Below are 22678 nucleotides of genomic sequence, written 5' to 3' on the forward strand. Positions count from 1 at the left end.
AGACAGAAGTAAATACAGGAGGCAATGAGCGTCCTTTTATACCCTGGCGGGGTATTTCACCTGAGGGTGAAATATCTGCCTCATCCTGCCCGTCAAGCTCTCAAGGCATGAGCAGCTTGCTTGGCCATCATCCTCATCATGCTCTGGGAGCATGCTGGGCATGATCCTGGTCATCCTCGTCATGCCGTCCGGGCATGTTGGGCATGTTCAGTTCGGAACAACCATTTTCCTAGCGTCGTTGTATCACATCGTCGTAGCTTCTGATTGATTGGCCGTCGTTGGTCCACACGTTCTAACAGGTTTAAGCTCAAATATCTCCGTAGGAAATAAAGGGATTCGCGCGAATTAAATGGAAATGGTTTTCTCCTCTCTAATATTTAAAATTCTGGGTCAACCGGCGCGTGGAACTAATTTGCCATCTTGTTGCTTTGAAGTTTAGTCAAGGGTGTACCAAACCATATTTGTCAAAATCTTAAGCTCCACAGCAATCTTATCTCTAGAGAGCAGAGTTAGCGATAATCCAACAATTTTTCCTCTTTCATAAGGCGTCAACTCAGGGCCTTTAATAATATTATTATTTAAAGGCGCCAGAGGCCTTCGTGGTGTCGCCATTGTTGAATGAAAAAGTTGACAAGATCGCGTGGTTGACGCGGTGACGCGGATCTGGTGGATACTTTTGCACGCGACTGTATATATGTGCCTTCCAGCGCCCCCACCGCCTTCGGCGATGGGTGCGCCACGCATTTTCGTCGTCACGCAATTTTCGTCGATTTTAAATAAATAAAGCTATACAACAACGAATTCGCTATTTTTTGATCCAAAAGTCCTGGTCAAATTCCGCTTCATTTTCTCTGAAAACTCAATTGTTTCCTTCATGATCTTTGCCTGGTTTCTTTTAAGCGCTTTAATTGTTGCTGGAGGGCTATTTTCAATGCTAGAAGTGTTATGGGCCCCTCGTACGAGGTGCCCTAAGAGACAGAACTCGGTCGCTACGCGACCTCGTACGATGACCCACCCTCGCTTACTGCCCTCCATTTCTTATTCCGCACACAGCGCCTGTACCTCTTCTTCTTCAACAGACCCTTCGTGTATATAGGCATGGTATAGTTTAGTACAAACATATCAACCCCTAACAAGAAGACAGTAATTGAGGTGGTGTAGCACTCCCGCGGAGCTCTGGTACAGATATATTGGGTATATCATCCAGCAAATTGCTCTGAAGTCACTCGATAATAGGAACTTTATTAACTGGCCAGATACCACGATCTTTAAAGGATTCACGAATAATGCGCTGTGAGAAGGCCTTCACGCGTACAGGTTAAATAACCTCAAGGAATTTATTCTTCCCATACGGCTGGCCGCCCTAGAAGGATAAGTCATTATTTATAAGCCGGAATTGCTGCTTATAATTTAAAAATGGCTTCCCGTCAAGTGGTTGACAAAGGTGCGTTGAATGGGGAAGGAATCCAAAGGGAATAATTATCTTATCCTCGCAATATTGTAAGAATTCAAGCGTGAGGTGTAATCCATGGCCATTAAATATTAGATATTACTTCTTGCCTTGCTTTGTATAATCCTTTGTAGCCCGATTAAATTTAATTAACCAGCCAAGCGCCAGTTTGTCTAATATCCAGCCATTTGGAGAGATCGTGGTTATTAAATTACTTGGTAAGGCCTTGCTGCCTTAATACCAACACTCCATAAAGCTTTTACTTGCTTTAAATATAAAAAACAGGTCTATATGCCAACCATCCACACAAATACACTCTACTGCAGTAATATTTTTACCTCTCTTACCCTCTGGAATATTACTACAGTAAAAGCCACCAAAAACCTTGCAAGAGTGGCCTTGACCAGGTTGAAATCCGCACTTATTAAAGTTGTATACAAGGCGGGCAGGAATGTTATGAAGAAGCCTTTCTAGCTGGTCATACCAGTAACTTAGAAGCCCTGCGTCTTCTGCTTGAATATGCTTTACTTCCTTGGTCTTTTGCTTTACCGGCGCAAAGTCTAGATAGGCAGGAAAGCGCTTTTCAAATCGAAATGGCCACATCTTACTAACTTGCTTTATCGGAGACCCCGCGCGGGCAAGCGCTTGGTTTGCCCACGTCTGTATAATAAAAGGAGTTGGTGGGAGGTGCCAGGAATTCATTTTTATAATCCAATTGATCAAGGCCTTCTTCTGGTATGGCTTTAAGGCGTTTTTGTGGTCTATGGTTGGTATTGCTGGCGATTTTGCTTTTTATAATTAGCTTTTTATCGTGCTTGGAGAGACCGCGAATTCTCGTGCAATTTTTGCGATATTTAGTTTTTTTTGAGATTGGGCGAAAGCGACGGCTTTACTTACTTGAGTTTTGTATTTTTCACGATTAGAAGGCATGTTTTGTGGATGTAGAAAGTAAAAGTATTATATTATTTAAAATCGACGAAAATTGCGTGACGACGAAAAATGCGTGGCGCACCCATCGCCGAAGGCGGTGGGGGCGCTGGAAGGCACATATACTTAATAGAGGGTAGCAAACATGTAGGCCTTGGCAAGCAGGAGGTGATTAATAGCCAGGGTATCCTTGTCTCCTGTATTTACTATCTTGTGGAGCACAGGCAAGTTTAGCAACCATATTTCCTTATCCAGTTTGTCTAGGGATTCCACGAAAGTGTCCGCTGCAAGCGTAGACCTGGAATGGAATGGCTGAACCTTTTGGATATGCTGTGCTACACGGGCAAAGAGTTCTTGTAGTGCCAAGGCAACTCCTGCCCATGGATAAGGCATTATTCGCGCCATTTGGGGCTGTAATACCAGGGCGTTGTTCATGCTGGTCTTATCTGGCAGTGGCTGTGAGAACCCTAGCTTCCCGTGGCCATGTAGTAAAACCTTGTTGCTTATAGAGCACACGACCATCTTCCAATATATTACAGCTGTTTAAAAAAACTTGAGAATATGTGGCTTGGAAGCAAGCTAAAGCTGAACTGCCTTATCTGCCATGGTGCTTTGCATAGCTTGTAGATACACAGCTCCCAGGTTAGTGATATTTACTAGCAAGTACTAAGTCCAAGCATGAGCACAATAAATAAAAGCTTGGTAGTCCAACCTGACGCCCTAGATGCATTAGTGTAAAGACTTGACAGGGCTAGTAATTAGTACTCCAAAGCTTGAAATTTTATATCAGGTTTCTGCCACTTTAGCTTTGCCGCAGCCATGCTAAGTAGCACGTAGAATATTAAGATGGAGTACTGCCATTTACCGCTCACGAAAGATTAAAAGAGATTTGCTTTGGAGTTAAATATTAAGAATATGGGACAGACAATAGTAAAGTAGGTGCCCACCAGCTCGCTCTTCAGGTTCAACAACTGAAGGCCCGGAAGGCGCGACTGCGATAGAATCCGCTCTAGAGATTTGATTGTTGGAACCGGACTTCTTCTGTCCCGGGCTTCAGTATCATCATTGCCATCGCTATTCTGCTGAAAAGACGAGAGCGAGGCTGTTTCGACTGGGGAATTGCTCTCGAACAGTTCCAAGATGGCGTGATCGTAAAGCGCTAAGTTATTCGGAAGAGCTGGAACCGCATCCAAATCTGCCACTGAAACAGTCGCCTCTCCCAAACTGCTTTCATCAACAGAGGAAAATGGCAACGGTGTGTCTGAAGATAGTCTCGGTGGTGAAATGGCGCCTTTGGTAGGTAACGGCTCATTGTCACTGGGGTATTGTTCATGCTTGGTGGACCACCGGATTTTGGGCTTCTGCAAGACACCAGGACAAGTGAAGCCCTTCTCACTGCATTTAACACAGTTTGGCTTTGTCTCATCACATTGTACCTATTAAATTAGTATCTTATTATCGACCATAAAGAAAGCTGGCATTCACCTTTCTAGCCTTGCATCTCGCACATCCAAAGAATGACTTCTTGACAGGCCGTCTGCGTCTTGGCTGCGCAAGGGTAAAAACATGATGTTCCATTGTCACTTAAGCTATAATAAAGTATGGGTATACTACCAGCCTGGTCAAAAGTGTGAGGTGCGTTAAAGAGCCATGTGGAGGTAAGGGATGGATCCCTTTATCTTCTCCGCACTTGTTGGGGTAAGCAGCCTATCATGGCCTCTAATAGGGCCAAGATAAGCCGACTATCAAGATAAACTGTAGGTGACGGTATTATTAAGCCAATGAGCTTTTGCATTATTCAGGTAGGAGCGTGCGGAGTGACTAGGGAGGTTGTGCGTCATGATGTTGGCTGCAAACCTCCCGCTGGATTTCCGCCACCCTATGGTATCCGCCATGTGGACACTTGGAACTGAAAATGTTGTTCCTTCCGGTGCATTAACAGCTGGCTCCTTCCCTGGATGCGCAGTATCGTTCCCCTCAAGCTTTGAATCGCCCCTTCCCACTACGTATTTGGCGTGTACGGCCAACAGTTGCATCCAAGCGCCATTCAAGAGCCTTTCATTTGAATCTATAGTATATACTTAGGTTCATACTATTTCCATATCTGAAACTTGACCATTCTGGCACCATAAAGCATTCTTCGAGGCCCAATATCTACAGCTTTGCCATGTTTACCACCCCCTCCAATCTCCCAAGTCTCTCCCTGGTTACAATCATTGACTGAGGGAAAGAGCTCGAGCCATTCGAGTCTTCACCCAAAATCATGCTCGCCAACGCCTGCGCTGACCTAAAAGCCCTTACCATCCTGATCCCTTGATACGCACCGCAAACCCATTGATGTTTCCGCCCTGGGCCAGGCCACTTCCTGACGAATGGGTTTCCGTCCTGCGTAAATGCAACGCAGCCACTCCACGCATGCGTGATCTTTATTGTTGCGCCTTGGGTTTCTGTCTAGAAGTTAACCAATGTTGGGACAACAGTGCACAGGTGGATTTGCGGCAGAACATCCATGTTACTATTGTTGGTTGTCGCGCGGCGAGCAGTATTTGCGCGACCCAGAATGAACGAGCTGTCTAAACATTAGACCATATAATTATAGTCGTGTTCTGCATAGCAGAGCCAGAGGGAGTTGTTAATGGTAATTGATTTTGACTTAGGAGGAAGGTGACGCTGGACATTTGCGCGGACAGGCGACATAAATAGCCGCAATTTAGGGACCAAATGGCTTATCCAGGCGTTCGTGGTGTGGATGACTATTGGTAATTTTATAGCCCCACGTGTTATATGCATAGTTGTAAAGTTGTTGCTTTCCTCTATACTAGTAATAATAGTATTTGTTTGGATGTTCAGGTTGTTCTTGATAATATACTTCTTAAAGAGTCCTGTTACAAATTTATATGGCCATGCGGACCTAGATGGCATTCCAATTGCTTTAACGCTCTCTTTTGGGCAGTGTCTTGCATTAAGATCTGCTTGTAAGGTATAGACTATGTACCTCACTCCAAGGTCTGGTGCATGGCGCCGCATGTCCTCCAGGGCACGAACTGCGCGTCCAAAGGTATGATTGTCATGATAGACGTCCACGCCCTCATGGAGTCTCAGATTGCATTTAATATTATTCTCTCTGGTGCATTTACCCATTTCCTCTAGATAAATATGCTTAAAGTGCATGACCTTTAAAGCTTCCTTTATTCTATATACTTCCTGCCTCTTAAATTAAACCCCCAGACTCATGACCTTACAGTGACCACTATTGCGACCAGTTGCGCCAGAGCAGAGATCCCGGGCTTTAATAACAACAATCTTTGCCCCTGGCCTGCAAGCGTAGAGTGAACAGGTTAAACTCACGGTGGTCATCCCTGAGCCGATAATAATTATATCAACTTCCTAAGCCCATGGTGACTGGAGCTTGCTTATTTCCAAAGGCTGCGAGAGCCAAAACGGCTTCGTAGAATTGGTGACCGGGAAGCCCGGGTCGACAATGCCTGGTTCATAGATGCCGTCTGGCGATGTAGACATTTTGTTGTTGAATTGCGCGAAAACTTGAGAGCTACAGGACGAGCAAGTGGCAGCGATAAGCTTAGATAGTACCATAGGTATGTAGTCAGGCTCGGATCCCCTCCTGATGCAGAGTATTACCGTATTAGGACAGGAAAGGCGTTGTAGCCCTGATTGGGTGATGAACGCACTTATCTCCAACCAACGCCTCCAAGACCCTCGGACCCAAGGCCTATCTTCTGATGCCCGGCATGATACCCGCATATTTGGAGTCGAGGCTAGAAAAAGGACTTATTTCAGATCTAAACCTGTTGAAGAAGCCAAGCCTCATCGATAAGGTTTGCAGGGATAGTGCCTGTCTCTATCTATATCAATGTATACAATGTCTGCTAAGCAGTATCACAGCATGCAGCAAGTAAGGATGCTTTCGCGATGCATTTCCACGTAAAAGGATGTATATATAGATAAGAATGTAGGAGGGAACGAGAAAGATAAAAGGAGACGATATCCTCACCAACTTTCATGGTTTCCTCATCGTCAAGAACCGAACTCCCTTCAATATTAGACTGAAATAAGTTTCTATACAATATCTTCTGAGACTCATCTGAAGACCACCACCATGCTCAACGCACTCCAAAACCGCTTCACTTCCTCCTCTGCAACCGACAAACCCCAATCCGACACAGCAAAACCAATCCTAGAAGGCAATCTCCCTGCCTCGTGGTACACGGAGCCCCTTTTCTATCAATTCGAGCGCCGCGCCATCTTCTCCAAGCACTGGCTTCTAACCACACACCGGCTCCGTCTCCCCGAGACAGGAAGTTACCTGCGCTTCGAGATAGCAGGCTTCGACTTCCTCCTTATTAAGAACAAGGAGGGTACAATCCAGGCATTCCATAATGTCTGCCGGCACCGCGCGTACCCGCTTATTGACAAGGATGCACCGGACCAGGGGAAGAGGTCGATTTTGAGTTGTGGGTATCATGGTAGCTTCGCATGCCCTTCTCACCCATCTTAGGAATTCAGTGTATCCGTACTAATGGAGGGTAATAGGATGGTCCTACAACCTCGACGGCAAACTCACCAAGGCGCCGAAATTTGAAGACATGGCTGGCTTTGACGCAGGCGAGTACAGCCTCTTCAAGATCCACACGCACGTTGACAAAACGGGTTTCGTGTGGGTGAATTTTGATGCAGCGGAGACGCCTTCTATTCCTTGGGAGAAGATGAATAGGGGGACGGACAAGCAGGAAAGGTTGAAGGATTTTAGTCTCGACGAGTACGTCTATCATCGGACTTGGACGACGAACGGGAAGTATAATTGGAAGGTTGTGGGGGAGAATTATAATGAGGTACTTACTTACCCACCTACCTACCTACCTACCTACCTACCTACCTACCTACCTTCTACCAGCCTACATTGACTATGAGTACTTACTGACGTGTTATGGTATGTGCAGTGCTACCACTGCAAAGCCTCGCACCCCGGCATAACAAAGATCACCAATCTAGACCGGTACAGCGTCACGCCGTACTCAGGCCGCTTCGAGCATTTCCCGCCCAACAGAGACGACATCAAGCCCGCAGACTTCGAGTACTTCGGCAACGGCGCCTTCACGTACAATTTTCCCAATACGTCCGTGAACCTCTCGACGCCGTACTTCTTCATCATGCGCGTTGTCCCGACGTCCGCGACAACAGTGACGACCGAGTACCAGGTCTTTCGCAACCCGGCCTCCCCACAGGAAGCATTTGATCGCGCGGCAGCGTTCTTCGAGGGGATTGAATTGGAGGATTATGATCTTTGTAATGGCGTGCAGAAGAATTTGGATTCGGGCGTTTATGTGCATGGGCCGTTGCATGAGAAGAGGGAGGGCGGGGTGCGCTATTTTAAGGACTTGGTTAAGACGCAACTGAGGGAGCATTGGAATGAGGAGGTTACTCAGGTTAGGGAGATTTGGCCTGCGCAGAGGAGGCAGCAGTTGCATGGAGATGTGGAGGGGGAGGAGCAGTTTGCGAAGGATGTTTGTGCTTGTGGGATGAGGAGGAAGGATGAGTGTTCTTAGTCGAATCCTCCAGCAGCCACAGGCTAGGTTGCCTCCCCGGAGCAGAGATGTTTGTATCTAGTTGATGCAGACCTTCGTTACAGCTTTGCAATTCACATACAAGCACCAAGTGGTTAGAAAATGCTGTTAACCAAATCAAGGTGTTTTGCGTATAGACAAATACATATATAAATGGTAAGCCCGCCCCGTTATATAGCAGTTGTAGCATCTGCAGCAGACATTCCCTGGCTAAAGGTAGTCCCCGTCGTCGTAGTGTTCGTACTGGTTATATTCCTGGTGCATTCGTCCGTCGGAAGATCGAGTGGGTGGCGAAATACTCTGCGTCTGGCAAACGTGTGCCGATGATACCAACTATGTGGGCTTCTTTCCTGGGTCTGATGCCGCTCATCGGAGGATCGTTGGCCTGTAATGTTGCGAAACCAGGCTGCAATGGGCTTGTATGTTATTGGAAGGTCGAGCATTGCCCCCACGAACCCTCAAACAAGGAAGATAGATAACGGAACACCGTCCCCTGTGCATAAGCGGTTAGGAGGGTTTACCAAAAGTGTTGGGGGGTGACATATAGGTGATATCGTAAGATCCCTGGAAAACGCTATAAACAAGTCGAGCAGCAGTGATAGTACCTTGAGCTTTAGCCTGCCTTCACTTGGATGGGGCAAAAAGAATATACGCAAGAACGACTGTGGTGGCTATGACTCTCTGTAAGATCACTGACTGAAAAGCTCGATAATATAACGCGAGAACGAAGAGCTTGATCAGCTCGATGACAATGATATCAATGAGAGAGAAGATATAGCCCGTCCCGCCTACTGTTCTGTCCTCTTCATCTATCAAAACGGCTCTGCGAAAGTTTCTTCATATTCTATGCCACCGTTCGCAACGCAACAAAAAGGCCGATCGCGATACCGTTTGCGCGATTTGTATGGACATGGACCTTGATACTTGTTTCTCAAGCTGCGGGCACGTCTGCTGTGCATACTGCGCGGAGATAATCCAACAATGTCACCTGTGCAGGGAACCGATAGAAAAGAGAATCAAGGTCGATGCTGTTCTGAGCTATTGATCATGAGGTGTTGTACGTACCCATGCTGTATACACGAGAAAATCGGCTAATCGCCAAGTGGTTATAGCCTTCTTTTCAAGCTTTAGGTCGCGAGAGAAAGAGGTATATTGAGAAGGGCGGGCGAGGGATGATGGTTTTTTTTTTAATTTTTTTTTTTTATTATTCTGAAGAACTTTGTACAGATTTACTATGAAACAATACCGTCTGTTTTTGGAAATAAATAGGTGATGATTGCAGGAACACCATTTCTTATTTCCTTTTCATTCCTGAGCACCTCTTAGATGCCACGAAGTTTGAATATACCACTTTAAAGCAAGAGCTACAGTAGTAGAAATTGCGAGAGGTGTCACGGTGCCAGCTTGGAGCCTCACTCCGGGCACCGTGCCCGGAATGAGGATCGCGAGATTCTGCCTGCTCTGACCGCCTGGTTGACCGATACTTCCTCGACTCTGGTGTTGATCCTGTTCCTGATCTCTGAGCGACGTCTTGTTATACTAGGCACCTGTCTGATAGCCCGATCCTGCGTTCTGCCCGTGTATCTACTTCGTTAGCCTGCTCTGAATACACTCCTGAGCCCGCACCTTGACAGCCTGTATCCGCCGTAATTACTTAGTCTTCTGGGTTACTGGCGCGAGGCCTAGATGTGCTGGTATACGCTTTTCAAACCGATAGGCCCACATCTTACTGACTTGCTTCCCTGGCTGGCCCGCGCGGGCAACTGCCTGATTTGCCCACAACTGTATAAGAGAAGCAGTTGGTGGGAGGGCCCAATTTCGCATTTGTATAATCCAATTGGTCAAAGCCTTTTCCTGATATGGTTGTAGCGCGTTCCTCTTTGATGGAGTTAGTGTAGCTGGTGTTTTCGCTTTTTTTAGGCGGCTTTGTAGGGTGGTCGGAGACACGTTAAAATCACGCGCAATCTTCGCGATATTCGGTTTTTTTCAGATGTAACCTTGGCGAATGCCTTGCTCATTTGGGATTCATCAAAATGAGAGGATTTAGGCATGTTGTGTGGCTCCAAGCAGTAATAGTATTCAGAATACTGAAAACTACGAAGAATGTGTGACTACGAAGAATGCGTGGCGCACCCAACCGCCGCAAAAAGGCACGGATAGATACACATACACACACCTCCTCGAGCTATATCCTCCACAACTAATCAAAATGCTGAGTCCACCTAGACGCCAGGCTTGTGTACTCCTAATCGAACGCATCGTCTAGACTCATGATACGACTACCAATATCTGCAAGCACGAGGGTGGGTACGTTAGGCCCGGGTTCTCGGTTGCGGTAAACACCTCCTTCAAGAGAGAACGTACGAGATGGAGGATTCGACATCTTTCTTGTTGCAATCTGCCTTGGGGGTATTGGTCCTCGGCACAGATTTCGGTAGCTACCTAGGGCTCAGGCCTCTGGTTGGGCCTTGAGTGAATGCGGAGAGTACGGTACGGAAGCCCTACCCGAGACAGTTCCAGCTGTCAACCCGTAGTATACGTCAGGCAATATTACGACTCTGCCCGATATTTCTCGCTTAGGGTAGAACAGTCTGTGCGTGGCATGAGAGGTGCAGAACCTTAAATAGGGGTCCAGGGCCTGTGATTCCAAGGATAAACTGTCGAAGAAGCAATGTAAGTCACAGTCTCAAGACCAGCAACAAGATGAGCATACTAATAGACTTTCCTCCTTAATCGTTTATAACCTTCATTCTCCAATCCAACCGTCAAAACAATGACATGTCCAGAAAATTAACCTTGTTTCAAGCTTTAGTCTGAAACCCACCGACACGAAGCCAAGTGGGACCAACCCGCAAAAGCCCCTTCACATCTCACTCTGTGACGTGCCCTAGTTACAGACAGAGTAAGGAGGTTTGTTTGACCTTGTTCTAGACTTGAGGTATGTGGTCGAGACCGAGGTACTCCTGAGATGGGCTGTTGTTGGGATGGGTATAAGAAGGGTGATCTGCCGTCGGGATTGACATTGGTAGATCGGACTATCAAAGATTATCTCAACCTTGATTCTATTCAGACAATTGAAAGAGATTCCGTTCAAGATGCACTTCATCACCTTCCTCGCAGCCCTCGCGGCCCCGGCCCTCGTCACAGCAACCCTCGACCCAGCCTCCTCAAACACAAAGGGCTACAAACCCAGCAGCCTGAACTGCGACGGTAAATATTCTTCTCTTCCTCTACCCTCGGCAACCATCCTACTAACCTCCCATCTTCAATTCAGCCGCCAAAGTCTCCAACGCAATCCAGGCCGCAGAATGCAGCCACAACACACGCACATCCGAAACCCAGACCTTCGCCGTCTTCGAGCAGGACCACCAATACGACGAGAACAACGGCGCCCCCTACGGCACTTGCAGTGCTTACACCTGTACTGCTCCCACTAGCTCAGAATTGACAGAGGACGAGGACTACTGGGTCTTTTACTGGGGTGATGAGGGTGAGAGTACTGGGTATGGGACTACTTGTATTAAGGACCCGAATACGGGGGAGTGTGGTTGTGAGAATTCGGATGGGACGTTTGTTGCTGGGAGTGATAGCTGTTCGTAGGGTTCTGAACTTGAACTTGTTTTGGGGAAGGGAAGTTTTGGAGGGGATAGTGTATACTCTCGTCAGCTGGCTGGCAGCGTTGCACATTATCTGGCTGCACCGCATTCGTTACAGTTACCTTGAATCTAAGCACTTCCTGGGATGAAGACTTGGTAGAATACTGCCGCTCCTCCTAGTACCTTATCAACTAAACACCCGGGCGCGGTTGGCCTCTTACCCTAAGAAGCCGTAGACTCTTCCAATGGTACTCCCTGCGAGACAAACCGATCTAGGTCCTGCGCTGAGACACCTGCTTCTTGAATAAGAAGGGCAGTGGTTTCTCAGTATATCATTTTCGTATTCTTCATAGTCCGACGTACCTTTATCGAACGAGCTAAAATAGCCTTTAGATGTGTTCTATTTACGGTATATCAATGTTGCAGGGAAAGCTGATGACATGCATGAATGGCCCTACCGTACCTAGGTACCTACGTAGTCAGCCCTAAAGGCATTGCCGTTGCATTTATAATTTACGACGCAACGTACCAACCTGCTTACTGAGATAGCTCGCCTCTGGCCCCAACACAAATCTCCGCAGAGAGCAACGGTCTTAAGAAGTACCTCTATCTTCATACTTAATGAGAAATGTGGCGTCATAATTACGCGGAGCCATTTGTCTACCTTGGTAAAGGCCGACTGCTGAATGGACGAGCCTATTCAAGTTAAAGTTCCGTACCTAGTAGACGCATATGTGGAACGGATGTAAGCTAGCAGTAATGATGTGAGATAAAGGGTCAAGTGAAATATATGCCGCTCCATATGTGAGCTTCATATCGTATAATAGCATTATTCATGATATATATAAATAAACGACCGAATCTTCCAAGCCCAAGAAAACCATACCCTAATAGACCAAAGCAAGCCGAACCGAACAGAAAAGTAGAAAGAGAGTGTACAAGAAGGTATATCGCTATCAGAAAAACAAAACGACCAATCCAGCCCAAGACTTCAGATATCAGACTGAAGCCCACCAACGATACCAGAGACCTAGGGTAAGGTAAGGTCAATCCCTCGGCCCCCTCTCAACCCTCACCTCCGTCGCAATCCTTATCCCAGCCCCAGTTCCATGATCACCATGACTCGTAACAGCCCTCCCAATCCCCCTCTCAGCATCAAGACTCTCGCTATCTCTTGCCAATATACTCTCCTCGCTCTCATTCCCCTTGAACCCGCGCTTAACACCCACGGTGCCGGTAACGGGTATACTGCTATCATAGACCCGGCTTGTATGTTTCCCTCCCGTCCCCGTAACATTATGAATATGAGAGCCTGTTTGCGTGTTCCCGTTTGTTGCGCGGGAGGAAAGACCATATGTTTGGCCGAAACCTGAGGAGGCGCCGTTCGTTGCGCGACGCCGGTAGGAGGACATGTTCATTTTGAAGGCGCGGAAGTAGGGGCCGTATGTTGGGACGCAGGAGATTATTACCTGCGCATAATTAGGATCCGCAGCTATAAATGGTAGAGGGAGGGATAGGGTTTAAGGGAACGTACTCCGAGAGATATCTCCACATCAGACCAGATGATAATGGACTCGCTGTTCGCGTATGTTTCTAGATTCGCGACTGTGAAGATGCGGATGATCTGGATTATGGTTACGAAGAAGCCGAGGCCGAAGAGGACGCCTAGGAGGACCTGCACCGTATCATTAGTATCCCTCCCATTCTTCTGCACATTCTAGGTAGGGAAGTGGTAATACCTTCTGCCTCATCTTCAACTTCAACCGTGCCAAAATCGGCAGCGGCAATGCAATAATAATAACATCGAAGATCAAACTCGTCCCGGCAAGGCCATAATACGAGGCAACAGTATCAATGCACGTCCCCGGAATCGACTGGTCCCACTGTTTGGCGACGGGTCTGCAGCCGACTGAGAGTACGATGGTGAATATAACCTGGTTGATTACGCACGCGATGATTGCGCCGTGGATGACCATTCGGTAGGAGTGCACGAAGCCGCCGATGCGCAGGTACGAGGTTAACAGGGAGATTTTGAAGCCGAGGAGGGCGAGGGTGTAGATTGGGCCACCGGCGTATTGCATCTGTTGGGTTTAATAGGGATTAGTGCACTGTTTCAATTGATGGTTTGGAGGGGTATAGGGTCAACATACCTTGCCAAAAGCCTTGATATTTTCCATTGGAGTATACTCCGGATGAAGTCCTAACCCCCATCTCGTCTCTGCACACAAAACACCAATTAGCACCGCACCAACACTCAACTTGTCCCATATCCAAAACCACCGCAGACAAAAGAAAAAGGGACATACGAGCAACAGCCAACCCCGCATACGCCATCCCAAACACCGAACTAAACAGCGCCGCATAGTCATCAACCCAAACATTCTTCTTCACCCAGATGCGCACATGAAATCGCGCTGCAACGGCCAGAAGCGCGACGCTCGAGAAGGCAATGCACAGCCCGATGACGAGCGATATGTGGTCGTTCGGGTCTGGCTTGTGGAGGTTGTAGACCCAGCCCATGGCTCCATTGAATTTATAAAGAAGGGAGGGGAGAGTTTGTAAAGGAATGTAGAGAAGTTGAATTGGGTATATGGACCGAGATTGAAACGGACAAGAAGGGAAGGAAAGGAAGGGAAGGAACGGAGTAAGATCGAGGAGGAGAGGGGTGATAAAAGAGAGGAGGACCGCAAGGCAAGGCAGGATCAATACAAATCCTCAACCAACCCACAGCCACATTCAAGTCAAGAATAAGGACAAGGACAAGGACAAGAGCAGACGAGAAAAGAGTCTAAGGACCCGGGCGATCGCTGGGGGCGCAACGTAGAGCCGGGACTACAAGGTGATAGTTTAACATTTAGCACTCCTTCGCTTCGGGCATCGCAGCAGATTGCAGAGTTGCATCTCCGCCGAGAATCCGCGCTCAGATTCACTAGCAGGAGTGCAGGACCGGGGGCCAGGTTCGTCGTCATCCCCCAACAGTAGTCACCAGCAGACACTAATGATAGCCCTAGTGTTACCTAGTGCTATCTAAGCAGGAAGCGCATGGCAAACTCCCCATCGAAGGATCAAGGATCAAAGTATAACAGACTAGCAAGTGACAAAGGCATTACACACGAGTCAGGAACGTCCAGAATGACGAACTTGAGTTTGGCGGCCACAGGATCAGCGCGATCTGCCTGGTGAGTGCCTAGAGTAGTAAGGGATATCCCGCTTGGGGGCGACTTGGAAGTTAGTGCTGGGGCTATGGGGCTGCTGGGCCCTCGGCCTCGGGTTTTATTTTCTTTGTGTTGTTCAGTGCATTAGCAGTCAGCACTAACATTATAAGTAGTAGAATAAGGGTAAAGTATACGAGGATACGAAAGTGGCGGTCCATGACAATATAGAAGCATACAGACTGACTTGTTATCTCATGGACAGGGGATTCGGTGCTCGGTGTCCATCAGCGCCGAATTGCTTCTCTGCATTTGAAATTCCACCATTTCAGCCCCAAGGAATCAGAGGAAAATGGCCCGTCTAAGAACTTAATACTGTAATTGTAATATATGTGCGTCTGAGAATTATGTACAGGGTGGTAGTGGTACGCTCGGTGGACCCATCCAAGCCACCAGGGTTAATCTACAGAATCTTCAGTCTTCCATCTCGTATTCCCGTCGGCGTTCCCGAGTAGTGCTTACTCCTAAGTTATGGTACGCTAGGCTACTACTCATGCATTATTGACAGGGGTATCTACACCCGACAAAGCCGGCCTTTTTCACCGACTACCCACTCATCCGAACCAACTGCCTGAGGAGCGTAAAAGACATCCTCGGGGTCGTAGTAGGCCTTGACGGCTCGCAGGGTAGGGTAGTTAACTCCGTAGAACGTCTCTTGCCAGTTTGGTTGCTGGAAGTCGGCTTCGTTCATGTAGGCTCCCGAGTTGGGTGCTAGGGCTGCGAGAGTCGGGATGTAGTCCTCTGTCATCTTGCGCTGCTGCTCGAGCATGGCCTCGTCGGCGTCCCATTCCCAGGGTGTGGTGAGGGTTGTGTCGATGAGGGTTTCACGCCACGCGGGGAGAATGGCGTTGTAGACGTCTCCTGAGACAGTCTTGTTGACGTTGATTCCAACGCCGATGAAGGTGGCGCCTTGGGAGGTGATGTGGCGGTAGCCCTCTGTGAGAGCCTTGTTGTTCTCAAGGACGACAGATCGTGGGATCAGGTAGCCGCCGTACTGGGCGGTGCCAACTTCGATGGCGCTTTGCATGGTGCTGAACTGCTCAAGGTAGGTAGGGAATTGCTTGGAGTAGCTGGTGTAGGTGATACCAAGCTTGTCAAGGCCATCGAGGAATGGCTTGACTAGTTCATTCAGCTTCGCGACGGGGATTTCGGGACCGGTCAAGGGAGAGATGGAGAAGCTGGTGTTGGTAAAGTACCAGACGCTCATGGCACCGGCGTCAACAATAGAGGGGAGGGTCTCATGGTACAGAGTAACAGCGTCGTAGAACGTGTCCTGCGAGATCCCATCACTGGTAAAGGTCAAATTAAATCCAGAAACAGGGGTGCCAGGGTGCGCCTTGGAGGTCATGGACCAGACAACTCCATAGGTACCACCGCCTCCACCAGACAGTGCCCAGAACAGGTCATGGTAGGCATTGTCGCGGGTGGCCGTGATAAAGTTGCCCTTGCCATCAATAACCTCCCAAGCCAGGACTTGATCAGCCGCAAGACCGTACTTGGAGCCCAATGCGGAGTGACCACCACCCTGGGAATATCCTCCAGCAATACCAACAGTCGGGCACTCGCCACCAACAACTTGAAGTCCTTGGGCATCCGCTGCAGCATATGCTTCTCCCCCCTGCACACCAGCGCCAAGCTTGATTGCCTTGCCCTTGTATCGCACATCTTCATAGTCCTTGATCTCGATGTCCTTGACATTGTGCATCCAGATTGCGAGGGCACCGGCACCAGTCGACTTGCCGTTGTAGTCATGGCCAGTGTTGCGAATTACCGTGCGCAGGTTGTGCTCTTTGGCAAATTGGATCGCCTTGGAGACATGCTCGTGCTTGGTGACGTTGACCGCGTAGACGACGTAGTTGTCCAGGGTGCAGGGCTTCTCGACGGGGTGAAAGGGATCGCAGGAGCCGTTGGCAAAGAAGGGGGCCATGATGGAGGATGAAGTGACGTAGCTGGAGATGTTAGTTTCTTTAAAGCTTGCAATCATTTATAATAACCTACTGTAGCTCAGGGAGCGTCCACTCTGACTTCAAGGCATCGCAAACCTCCGCATCGTAGGTCTCGCCGTGACAGGGCGTACCCAGCGGTACGGTAGCTACAAGTCGGCCATCAATGGTCTCGTTGAACTGCGACCAGACAGACGTAGACGGCCAGCACTCGTCGCCGGGCATACAGCGACAAGCGCAGTTGCCATTGGCGGGAGCAAGGGCCAAAACGCCGGTCAGGAGTGTGAGTCCTGTTAAACGTCCGAACATGGTGACAGTGATTGAGACAGTAGCACTGGAAAGTGCGAAGAGAAAGATCAAAAGAGCGACTGGGGGAGGAAGATCGGACTTTGCCGAGGCCCCTCGTTTTATTTGCTTTTGAACATTCTCCTCAGACAATGCGCTTGTTGCTGCTAGACTACTGCCAGACTAAATCCTCCTTCTACTCGGGGGCCGTAAGGGCGCAGCGGGGATTCTGGTCGCTTTGGGTCCACCCATCGGCTCAGTTGCTTTAGATAGGACGGCGAGATGGATGGTTCATGAGGGGAGAGCTCATATAGACCCTGAATTCTAGAAGATTGTGCGTCTACCACGCGGCACGCTTAGTTTAGGACCCATGCAAGATGCGTACCTGCAGCGCGTCTTGGCCCCTGTTGCTTTTGGACGCAAAGAGGAGGGTTGGAGAAAGGGCTTCCTGCAAGGTGTAAGACAACAGTGCAAGGGCAACCGGCTTACTCCAAATTTCTTGCCCATGGAATACGGATCCACCGGGTCCCCAGACGGCGTTCCGCACAACTCTATCGCGCATTTGTGGTTAAATTGTGGTGCTGGTGGTGTCAGCCTGCCATGGTGGACCGTCGCTGACTCGCGAGGTCGTGCCTTGACTGTTAGCACCTAGTTAGAGAAGGCGCGCTCGTCGATCGGTATTTCTCTCTCAATCAGTCAATCTCAGATCTCTACGAACGGTGTCAGACCAACCAACCAGAGAATACCTTTGCGGCGATCGGGAGGTGGACGGAGGGGGAACCTCGGAAGAAGCAACGAAGCCCTAACGAAGTCAATGAACTCGCCATGGCAGTCAATCACGGCCACGTAGTACACGGGTTAAAAGTGTAAACGCAGAGTTCAGCGGCCAGTTTCAGACCGGCGATGCATGACTCTTCAAGGTTGCTTCCAGAGTGTCGATCGCTATTTCGGAGAGTGAGCGACAGCGGGCAGTTCGACTGACAGCGCCCGCGTCCCACTGGCCCACTGAGTCCACACTGCCCAACGTCCATTTCAACATCCATAACCCGGTGGTGGTGACTGCAAGTCCAAGGTGAATTGATTGTTGATGCATCTGGGCGTGGCAACAGTATTTGTCAACTTTAAACCTTGTCTAAAATGAGAAGTAGGACTCAACTTACCTGGTATGGTATAATGGACAACTTGACTTGCCCACCCTAACCGACTAAAGTGTCCCACCATGGTCATAGTCTCAAGAACGCACCGAGCCCACGGAGTTTAATCCTTTCGATAGCTACAAACCCCTGACTCTGCCGTTATCAGGGACAACTGGGCCCCTTTCCTATGTACCCATAGTGACGGCGATCATGGCAGTGAACATAAGCTAGATCACAGCTCGCACATGGCAGACTGCACTACCCACCACGTGGCTCCGAAACAGGCGCTCTCTTGAACCGAACCTGCAGATCTTGCAGCGCCTTCCAGGTGTGTGTCTATCAGAGATTATCTTGCACGTTGCGGTATTTCATGACCGTGTCTTACGCGTTCAATCTCACCCACAGCACCAGCCCTGGGCTGCGATTGGGTATAACGCATCAAGTCACAAAGCTTGACACTCGAGGTTCTTTAAAAACTACGGAATGTGCGGGAACCGCTGGCCCGACCACGTCTGATTCTGGTGACGACCGGTATCGGCAGACGAGACATGATTCAGGAAGTAAGAGATTCCGAAGAGCGCGAGCAGCGGCTAACAGGGGGATGAAATGCTTAGCTACTAAGATTGAGGACGATCATATCTCTCCTTCAGAGGTTCACACATATATTTAGAAACAGCGGTAACGAGGAAGGTGCGTTTCACGCGCGCTGCTGGGAAGTCGCTATTGCCTCAGGTGCTATGGTCCATGGCAGTGTCTCTGTCAGCTGCTGTCTCAAAATTTGTATGCAGTCAAGGATTCGGCGACATCAGTCACCCCGAGACCAAAGCCGACTGACCAGAGACATTCTACACATGGCTTTCATATCTTAGTTGGTCGGCGGGGAATACAACACTCAATGTGCACCCGAGCCATGGCTCACGCAAACCTTCAATAACCTTACCCTCCCATTCATGTCCTCCTCACTTCGACGTCGTCCATGATATTTCCCCTCTTATTTTCATCCCATCCTTAAGGGATACACCATGACAGAAAACCAGTTCTTCACCACCTGGATCGGAAAGACAATCCATTTCACGCATTCCTCTTCCCCATCCACATTATCCTGGACTCTCGAGAGAAAGTTCGCTGAGAAAAATGACAAGATAACTGCCGCGGCTTTCCACAGACTGGGTCCACTGCAGGGGAAAGCGGGCGGTGCGTATGGTACGTTCCTGTGCCGCAATGTCAATGATACTTCTGATGTTGCAGTAATGAAAGTCCTAATGCAGTGCGTAGCCCTTTCATATTCAAAGCCTCTCGTTCAAGTACTGTTGAATAACTGGAGTATTTGCAGAGTACCATGGGGCGACACAATGTCTTGTACCGCTGCAGAACGAAGCATCAAGCGCTTACGCCATGACGCCCCGAAAACAGCACACCAGATCAGTACCAGTGCAATTACTGCAGAGCTGTATTGCTTCCCCAACGCAGGGTTTGTTGGAATTGTCGTCGAAACAAAATGACCACACATGCCGACAAACGCGAGCAGGATGGAGCCAACGAGGGCGCCGTATATGAATGCTCTCCGTCGACCAATTCTATCCGCATACATTGCACCGACGAACCCAAACAATGCTTGGACAACAATGCCTATTCCAGAGAGGAGCGAGGAAACATCTGTCGACCAGCCACCGGACTCAAATATTTTTACCCCGTACCCAGCAATGACCCCTGACCCAACCATGGCTTGTGTCGCAAACTGGACGAACAGAGCCGACCACGTACGGCGTGCTGTTCGATACCTATCCTTCTTGAACAGCATACTCAGGTACGTGGTCGAAGCATTGTGAGCAAGCTCTTCGTGTAAGGTTTCTCGGATGGCGAGTATCTCTTCGTCCACGGTCTTCTCTGCTTCGGCCATATCCACAGTTCGATCACCCTGCATTGCGAGCAGGACGTCCTTGGCCTCTATAGTAAGACCAACGCGCACCAGCCATCGTGGTGACTCTGGAAGAAGCCATACCAGGCTCGACACGACGATTACCAAGACACATTGATAGGCAATGGGAAACCGCCAAAGAACTTCGCTCGTTGTTCCCTTGGAGATTCCATATACAAGGAAGTAAGACTGGCTTGCCCCTAGAGCCGCACAACACATCTGCAATCCAATCGCCCGACCTCGCATTCTGGAGTCAATCGTCTCTGCCGACCAATTTAGGCCAACCGAGTCAAAAGACCCTGTAGCAAGTCCATTCAGGAAGCGCAGAGCCAACGCCCAGCTGAAATTCTGCAGTGCCGCAAACAACGGTATAACGACAATGGCATAGATTCCTGCGCTGAAGATTGCTCGACGCCGCCCTACTTTGTCCGAGATGGGGCCCACCATAAGTGCACCGATTATAACGCCGACCCAGTATATTGCATTAATTAGCCCGATCATTAGCTGCGTGTGATCCGATCCGTCGGTCAGGCCTGTTCGTGCGAGGTAGGATGGAGTCGAGGATACGCTGCCCATCAATGCGACGTCTAAATTTCGCACATGTCTCAGTCAGCTATCGCAAAGAGGTGAAATGTTTCTAGAGCCGTACTTATTCCTGAGATCATTAGACAACCACATCCTGCCATGACCACTCCCCGGCGCGAAGCTGCAGCGGACAGCCCCTTGAAGCGATATGTTGGTGAAGGCCCTGGAACGAAGCGACTCCATGTCGGCGCGGACTCGAACATGTCCACCATACGAAGCTGTTCATCGCTGTTTGTGGGTTGGATTGCTTTGGAGTCTGCTCCTTTGCCTGGTTCCATCGTAAAAGGTCTGGAGTGTCTGGAATAAGGTATAGGATCTGACAAGCTTCATGTCTCAGACTGTCGGGCAGGCATATCGTGCAATTTATCTATCCGTCTTGCCGACAGTCATCAACAATCGACGATAAGGGTATACAATCCCCAGTATCTCGTTATCATACCTGACTCGTAGCCAGCCCTATGTGCTCCAACTGATATCGAGCGGAGATTGATTTCCGCTGTCTTGCCAACCAATCACGGAGGAGTATCCCAATCCACAATGAACATTCGTCTTGATCAGGCGGTTTTCAGAGTTTGAAATGTAGATTATTCAGTTACTTTACTCGCTCTTATCTCGATTGCGTCTTGGATAAGAGACGGGGGTAGATTCCCGCTGTACAGTGGCGGAATATACAACACTATATAATGCCCCGTCTTGACTGCAGCCATCACAATCAGGAGCTCTCTCCAGTCCAATTTCTTCTTCCTCCAATCTCCATTTCTGCCTCCCACCATGCCACGCCTACCTGTTGACCTTGACCCCTCAGCCCCCGTCAAAGTGGCCGTCGTCCAGGCCGAACCATGCTGGTCAGTTTGCCATTATCTCCACAATTAGCCAGCATCACAGTGAACTAAACAAAAGTATTTCCCAGGTTCGACGTCACCTCCGCCGTCAAAAAAACATGCGACTTGATAGTCGAAGCCGGAAAGAACGGCGCAAAGCTCATCGCTTTCCCTGAACTCTGGATACCTGGTTATCCGACATTTCTCTTTGCGCATACAACAAAGGTCGTGAACGACTACATGCTTGAATTCTACCGTAACAGCGTCTCTGTGGACTCTGAGCATATGGCGACAATCCGCAAGGCTGCCTGTGCTGCTGATATCATGGTTGTTTTGGGCATTTCTGAGCGCCAAGGTGGGAGTTTATACATGGCGCAGACGTTCATCGGACCAGATGGGAAGGTATTACTGCACAGGAGGAAGTTTAAACCGACTGGGCCGGAGAGGATTCTTTTTGGAGATGCTGTACGTCTTCGCCTCCGTCTCCTGCCTCCGGTATCGCCAAATCACCCAACTGACAATCCTCTAGTCCGGCGACTGTTCCAAAAATGTAATCCAAACCCCCCTCGGCCGCATCGGCGGCCTGCAATGCTTCGAGCATCTCCAACCACTCCTCAAATACAACACCTACGCACAAGGCGAACAGATCCACGTTGCATCCTGGCCGTGCCTCTTCCCGCCTATTGGTAAAATGCCCTTCTTCAATACCGTTGAAGCGTGCCGAATGGCTACTCATACCCTTGCCATTGAGGGAGGCGTTTTTGTTCTTCTCGCGTCGTCGATTCAGACAACTAAGGGCCTCGAGGCAAACGGCCTTATACCCAGCGAGAGCATCGCAACGGTAAGTGCCAGTGTGGATAGCAGCGCGAAGGAAAAGCCACATACGGCTGTAATTGGAGGTGGATTTACGCAGGTCATCGCGCCTGATGGGAGGAGTATTACGGAGCCTGTGCCGGCGGACTGGGAGGGCCTTATTTATGCGGAGTTGGACTTTGATGAGATTTATCGGGCTAAACAGTGGGTTGATCCGGTGGGGCATTATTCTAGGCCTGATCTTTTTACGTTGGTTGTTAGGGGGGAGACGAGGGTTCATGTTGAGAGGGAGAGCAATGGGGAGGGGGAGGGGTTCGAGCATGTGGCGAGGTTTCCCGAGTTGGAGGATGAGTAGGTAGATTTTTTTATCAACGTTATTCATGATTAATGGTCTTCCAAGGAGGAAGACG

General features: G+C 49.1%; 8 protein-coding genes across 8 annotated transcripts; 3 read left to right on the forward strand and 5 right to left on the reverse strand.

Annotated features, from left to right (window-relative positions):
- Positions 1-739: 739 nt before the first annotated feature.
- Positions 740-1199, reverse strand: BDV14DRAFT_148182 (uncharacterized protein). The gene has a single exon (XM_073766507.1). It carries the CDS (start codon positions 1033-1035, stop codon positions 787-789), a length of 249 nt encoding a protein of 82 aa, XP_073623141.1. The 5' UTR covers positions 1036-1199; the 3' UTR covers positions 740-786.
- Positions 1200-4531: 3332 nt separating this feature from the next.
- On the reverse strand, positions 4532-5896 carry BDV14DRAFT_193147 (uncharacterized protein; the record flags this gene model as incomplete). The annotated part of the gene is made up of 5 exons (XM_073771729.1): positions 4532-4828; positions 4964-5195; positions 5247-5563; positions 5600-5720; positions 5781-5896. 5 exons carry the CDS (start codon positions 5894-5896, stop codon positions 4532-4534), a joined length of 1083 nt encoding a protein of 360 aa, XP_073623142.1.
- A 598-nt stretch (positions 5897-6494) lies between these two features.
- BDV14DRAFT_211808 (aromatic ring-hydroxylating oxygenase subunit alpha) lies at positions 6495-7941 on the forward strand (the record flags this gene model as incomplete). The annotated part of the gene is made up of 3 exons (XM_073776171.1): positions 6495-6861; positions 6929-7227; positions 7336-7941. The coding sequence occupies 3 exons, from the start codon at positions 6495-6497 to the stop codon at positions 7939-7941; spliced, it is 1272 nt and encodes a 423-aa protein (XP_073623143.1).
- Positions 7942-11054: 3113 nt separating this feature from the next.
- Positions 11055-11559, forward strand: BDV14DRAFT_193149 (uncharacterized protein; the record flags this gene model as incomplete). The annotated part of the gene is made up of 2 exons (XM_073771730.1): positions 11055-11169; positions 11234-11559. The coding sequence occupies 2 exons, from the start codon at positions 11055-11057 to the stop codon at positions 11557-11559; spliced, it is 441 nt and encodes a 146-aa protein (XP_073623144.1).
- A 1042-nt stretch (positions 11560-12601) lies between these two features.
- Positions 12602-14075, reverse strand: BDV14DRAFT_193150 (uncharacterized protein; the record flags this gene model as incomplete). Its single annotated transcript, XM_073771731.1, has 5 exons — positions 12602-13024; positions 13090-13230; positions 13295-13636; positions 13706-13773; positions 13862-14075. 5 exons carry the CDS (start codon positions 14073-14075, stop codon positions 12602-12604), a joined length of 1188 nt encoding a protein of 395 aa, XP_073623145.1.
- A 1206-nt stretch (positions 14076-15281) lies between these two features.
- BDV14DRAFT_211809 (FAD-dependent oxidoreductase) lies at positions 15282-17019 on the reverse strand (the record flags this gene model as incomplete). Its single annotated transcript, XM_073776172.1, has 2 exons — positions 15282-16716; positions 16766-17019. The coding sequence occupies 2 exons, from the start codon at positions 17017-17019 to the stop codon at positions 15282-15284; spliced, it is 1689 nt and encodes a 562-aa protein (XP_073623146.1).
- Positions 17020-19431: 2412 nt separating this feature from the next.
- Positions 19432-20912, reverse strand: BDV14DRAFT_204929 (general substrate transporter; the record flags this gene model as incomplete). Its single annotated transcript, XM_073774620.1, has 2 exons — positions 19432-20636; positions 20699-20912. 2 exons carry the CDS (start codon positions 20910-20912, stop codon positions 19432-19434), a joined length of 1419 nt encoding a protein of 472 aa, XP_073623147.1.
- Positions 20913-21244: 332 nt separating this feature from the next.
- On the forward strand, positions 21245-22623 carry BDV14DRAFT_211810 (carbon-nitrogen hydrolase family protein; the record flags this gene model as incomplete). The annotated part of the gene is made up of 3 exons (XM_073776174.1): positions 21245-21479; positions 21545-21920; positions 21985-22623. Exons 1-3 carry the CDS (start codon positions 21406-21408, stop codon positions 22621-22623), a joined length of 1089 nt encoding a protein of 362 aa, XP_073623148.1. The 5' UTR covers positions 21245-21405.
- Positions 22624-22678: the final 55 nt, after the last annotated feature.

This window comes from Aspergillus stella-maris, assembly GCF_047715825.1.
Source record: "Aspergillus stella-maris strain CBS 113639 unplaced genomic scaffold BDV14scaffold_84, whole genome shotgun sequence".
Taxonomy (NCBI): domain Eukaryota; kingdom Fungi; phylum Ascomycota; class Eurotiomycetes; order Eurotiales; family Aspergillaceae; genus Aspergillus; species Aspergillus stella-maris.

Excerpts from the sequence above, each read along its gene's own strand:
- BDV14DRAFT_148182 (XM_073766507.1), bottom strand. The coding sequence starts at position 1,035 with ATGGAGGGCAGTAAGCGAGGGTGGGTCATCGTACGAGGTCGCGTAGCG.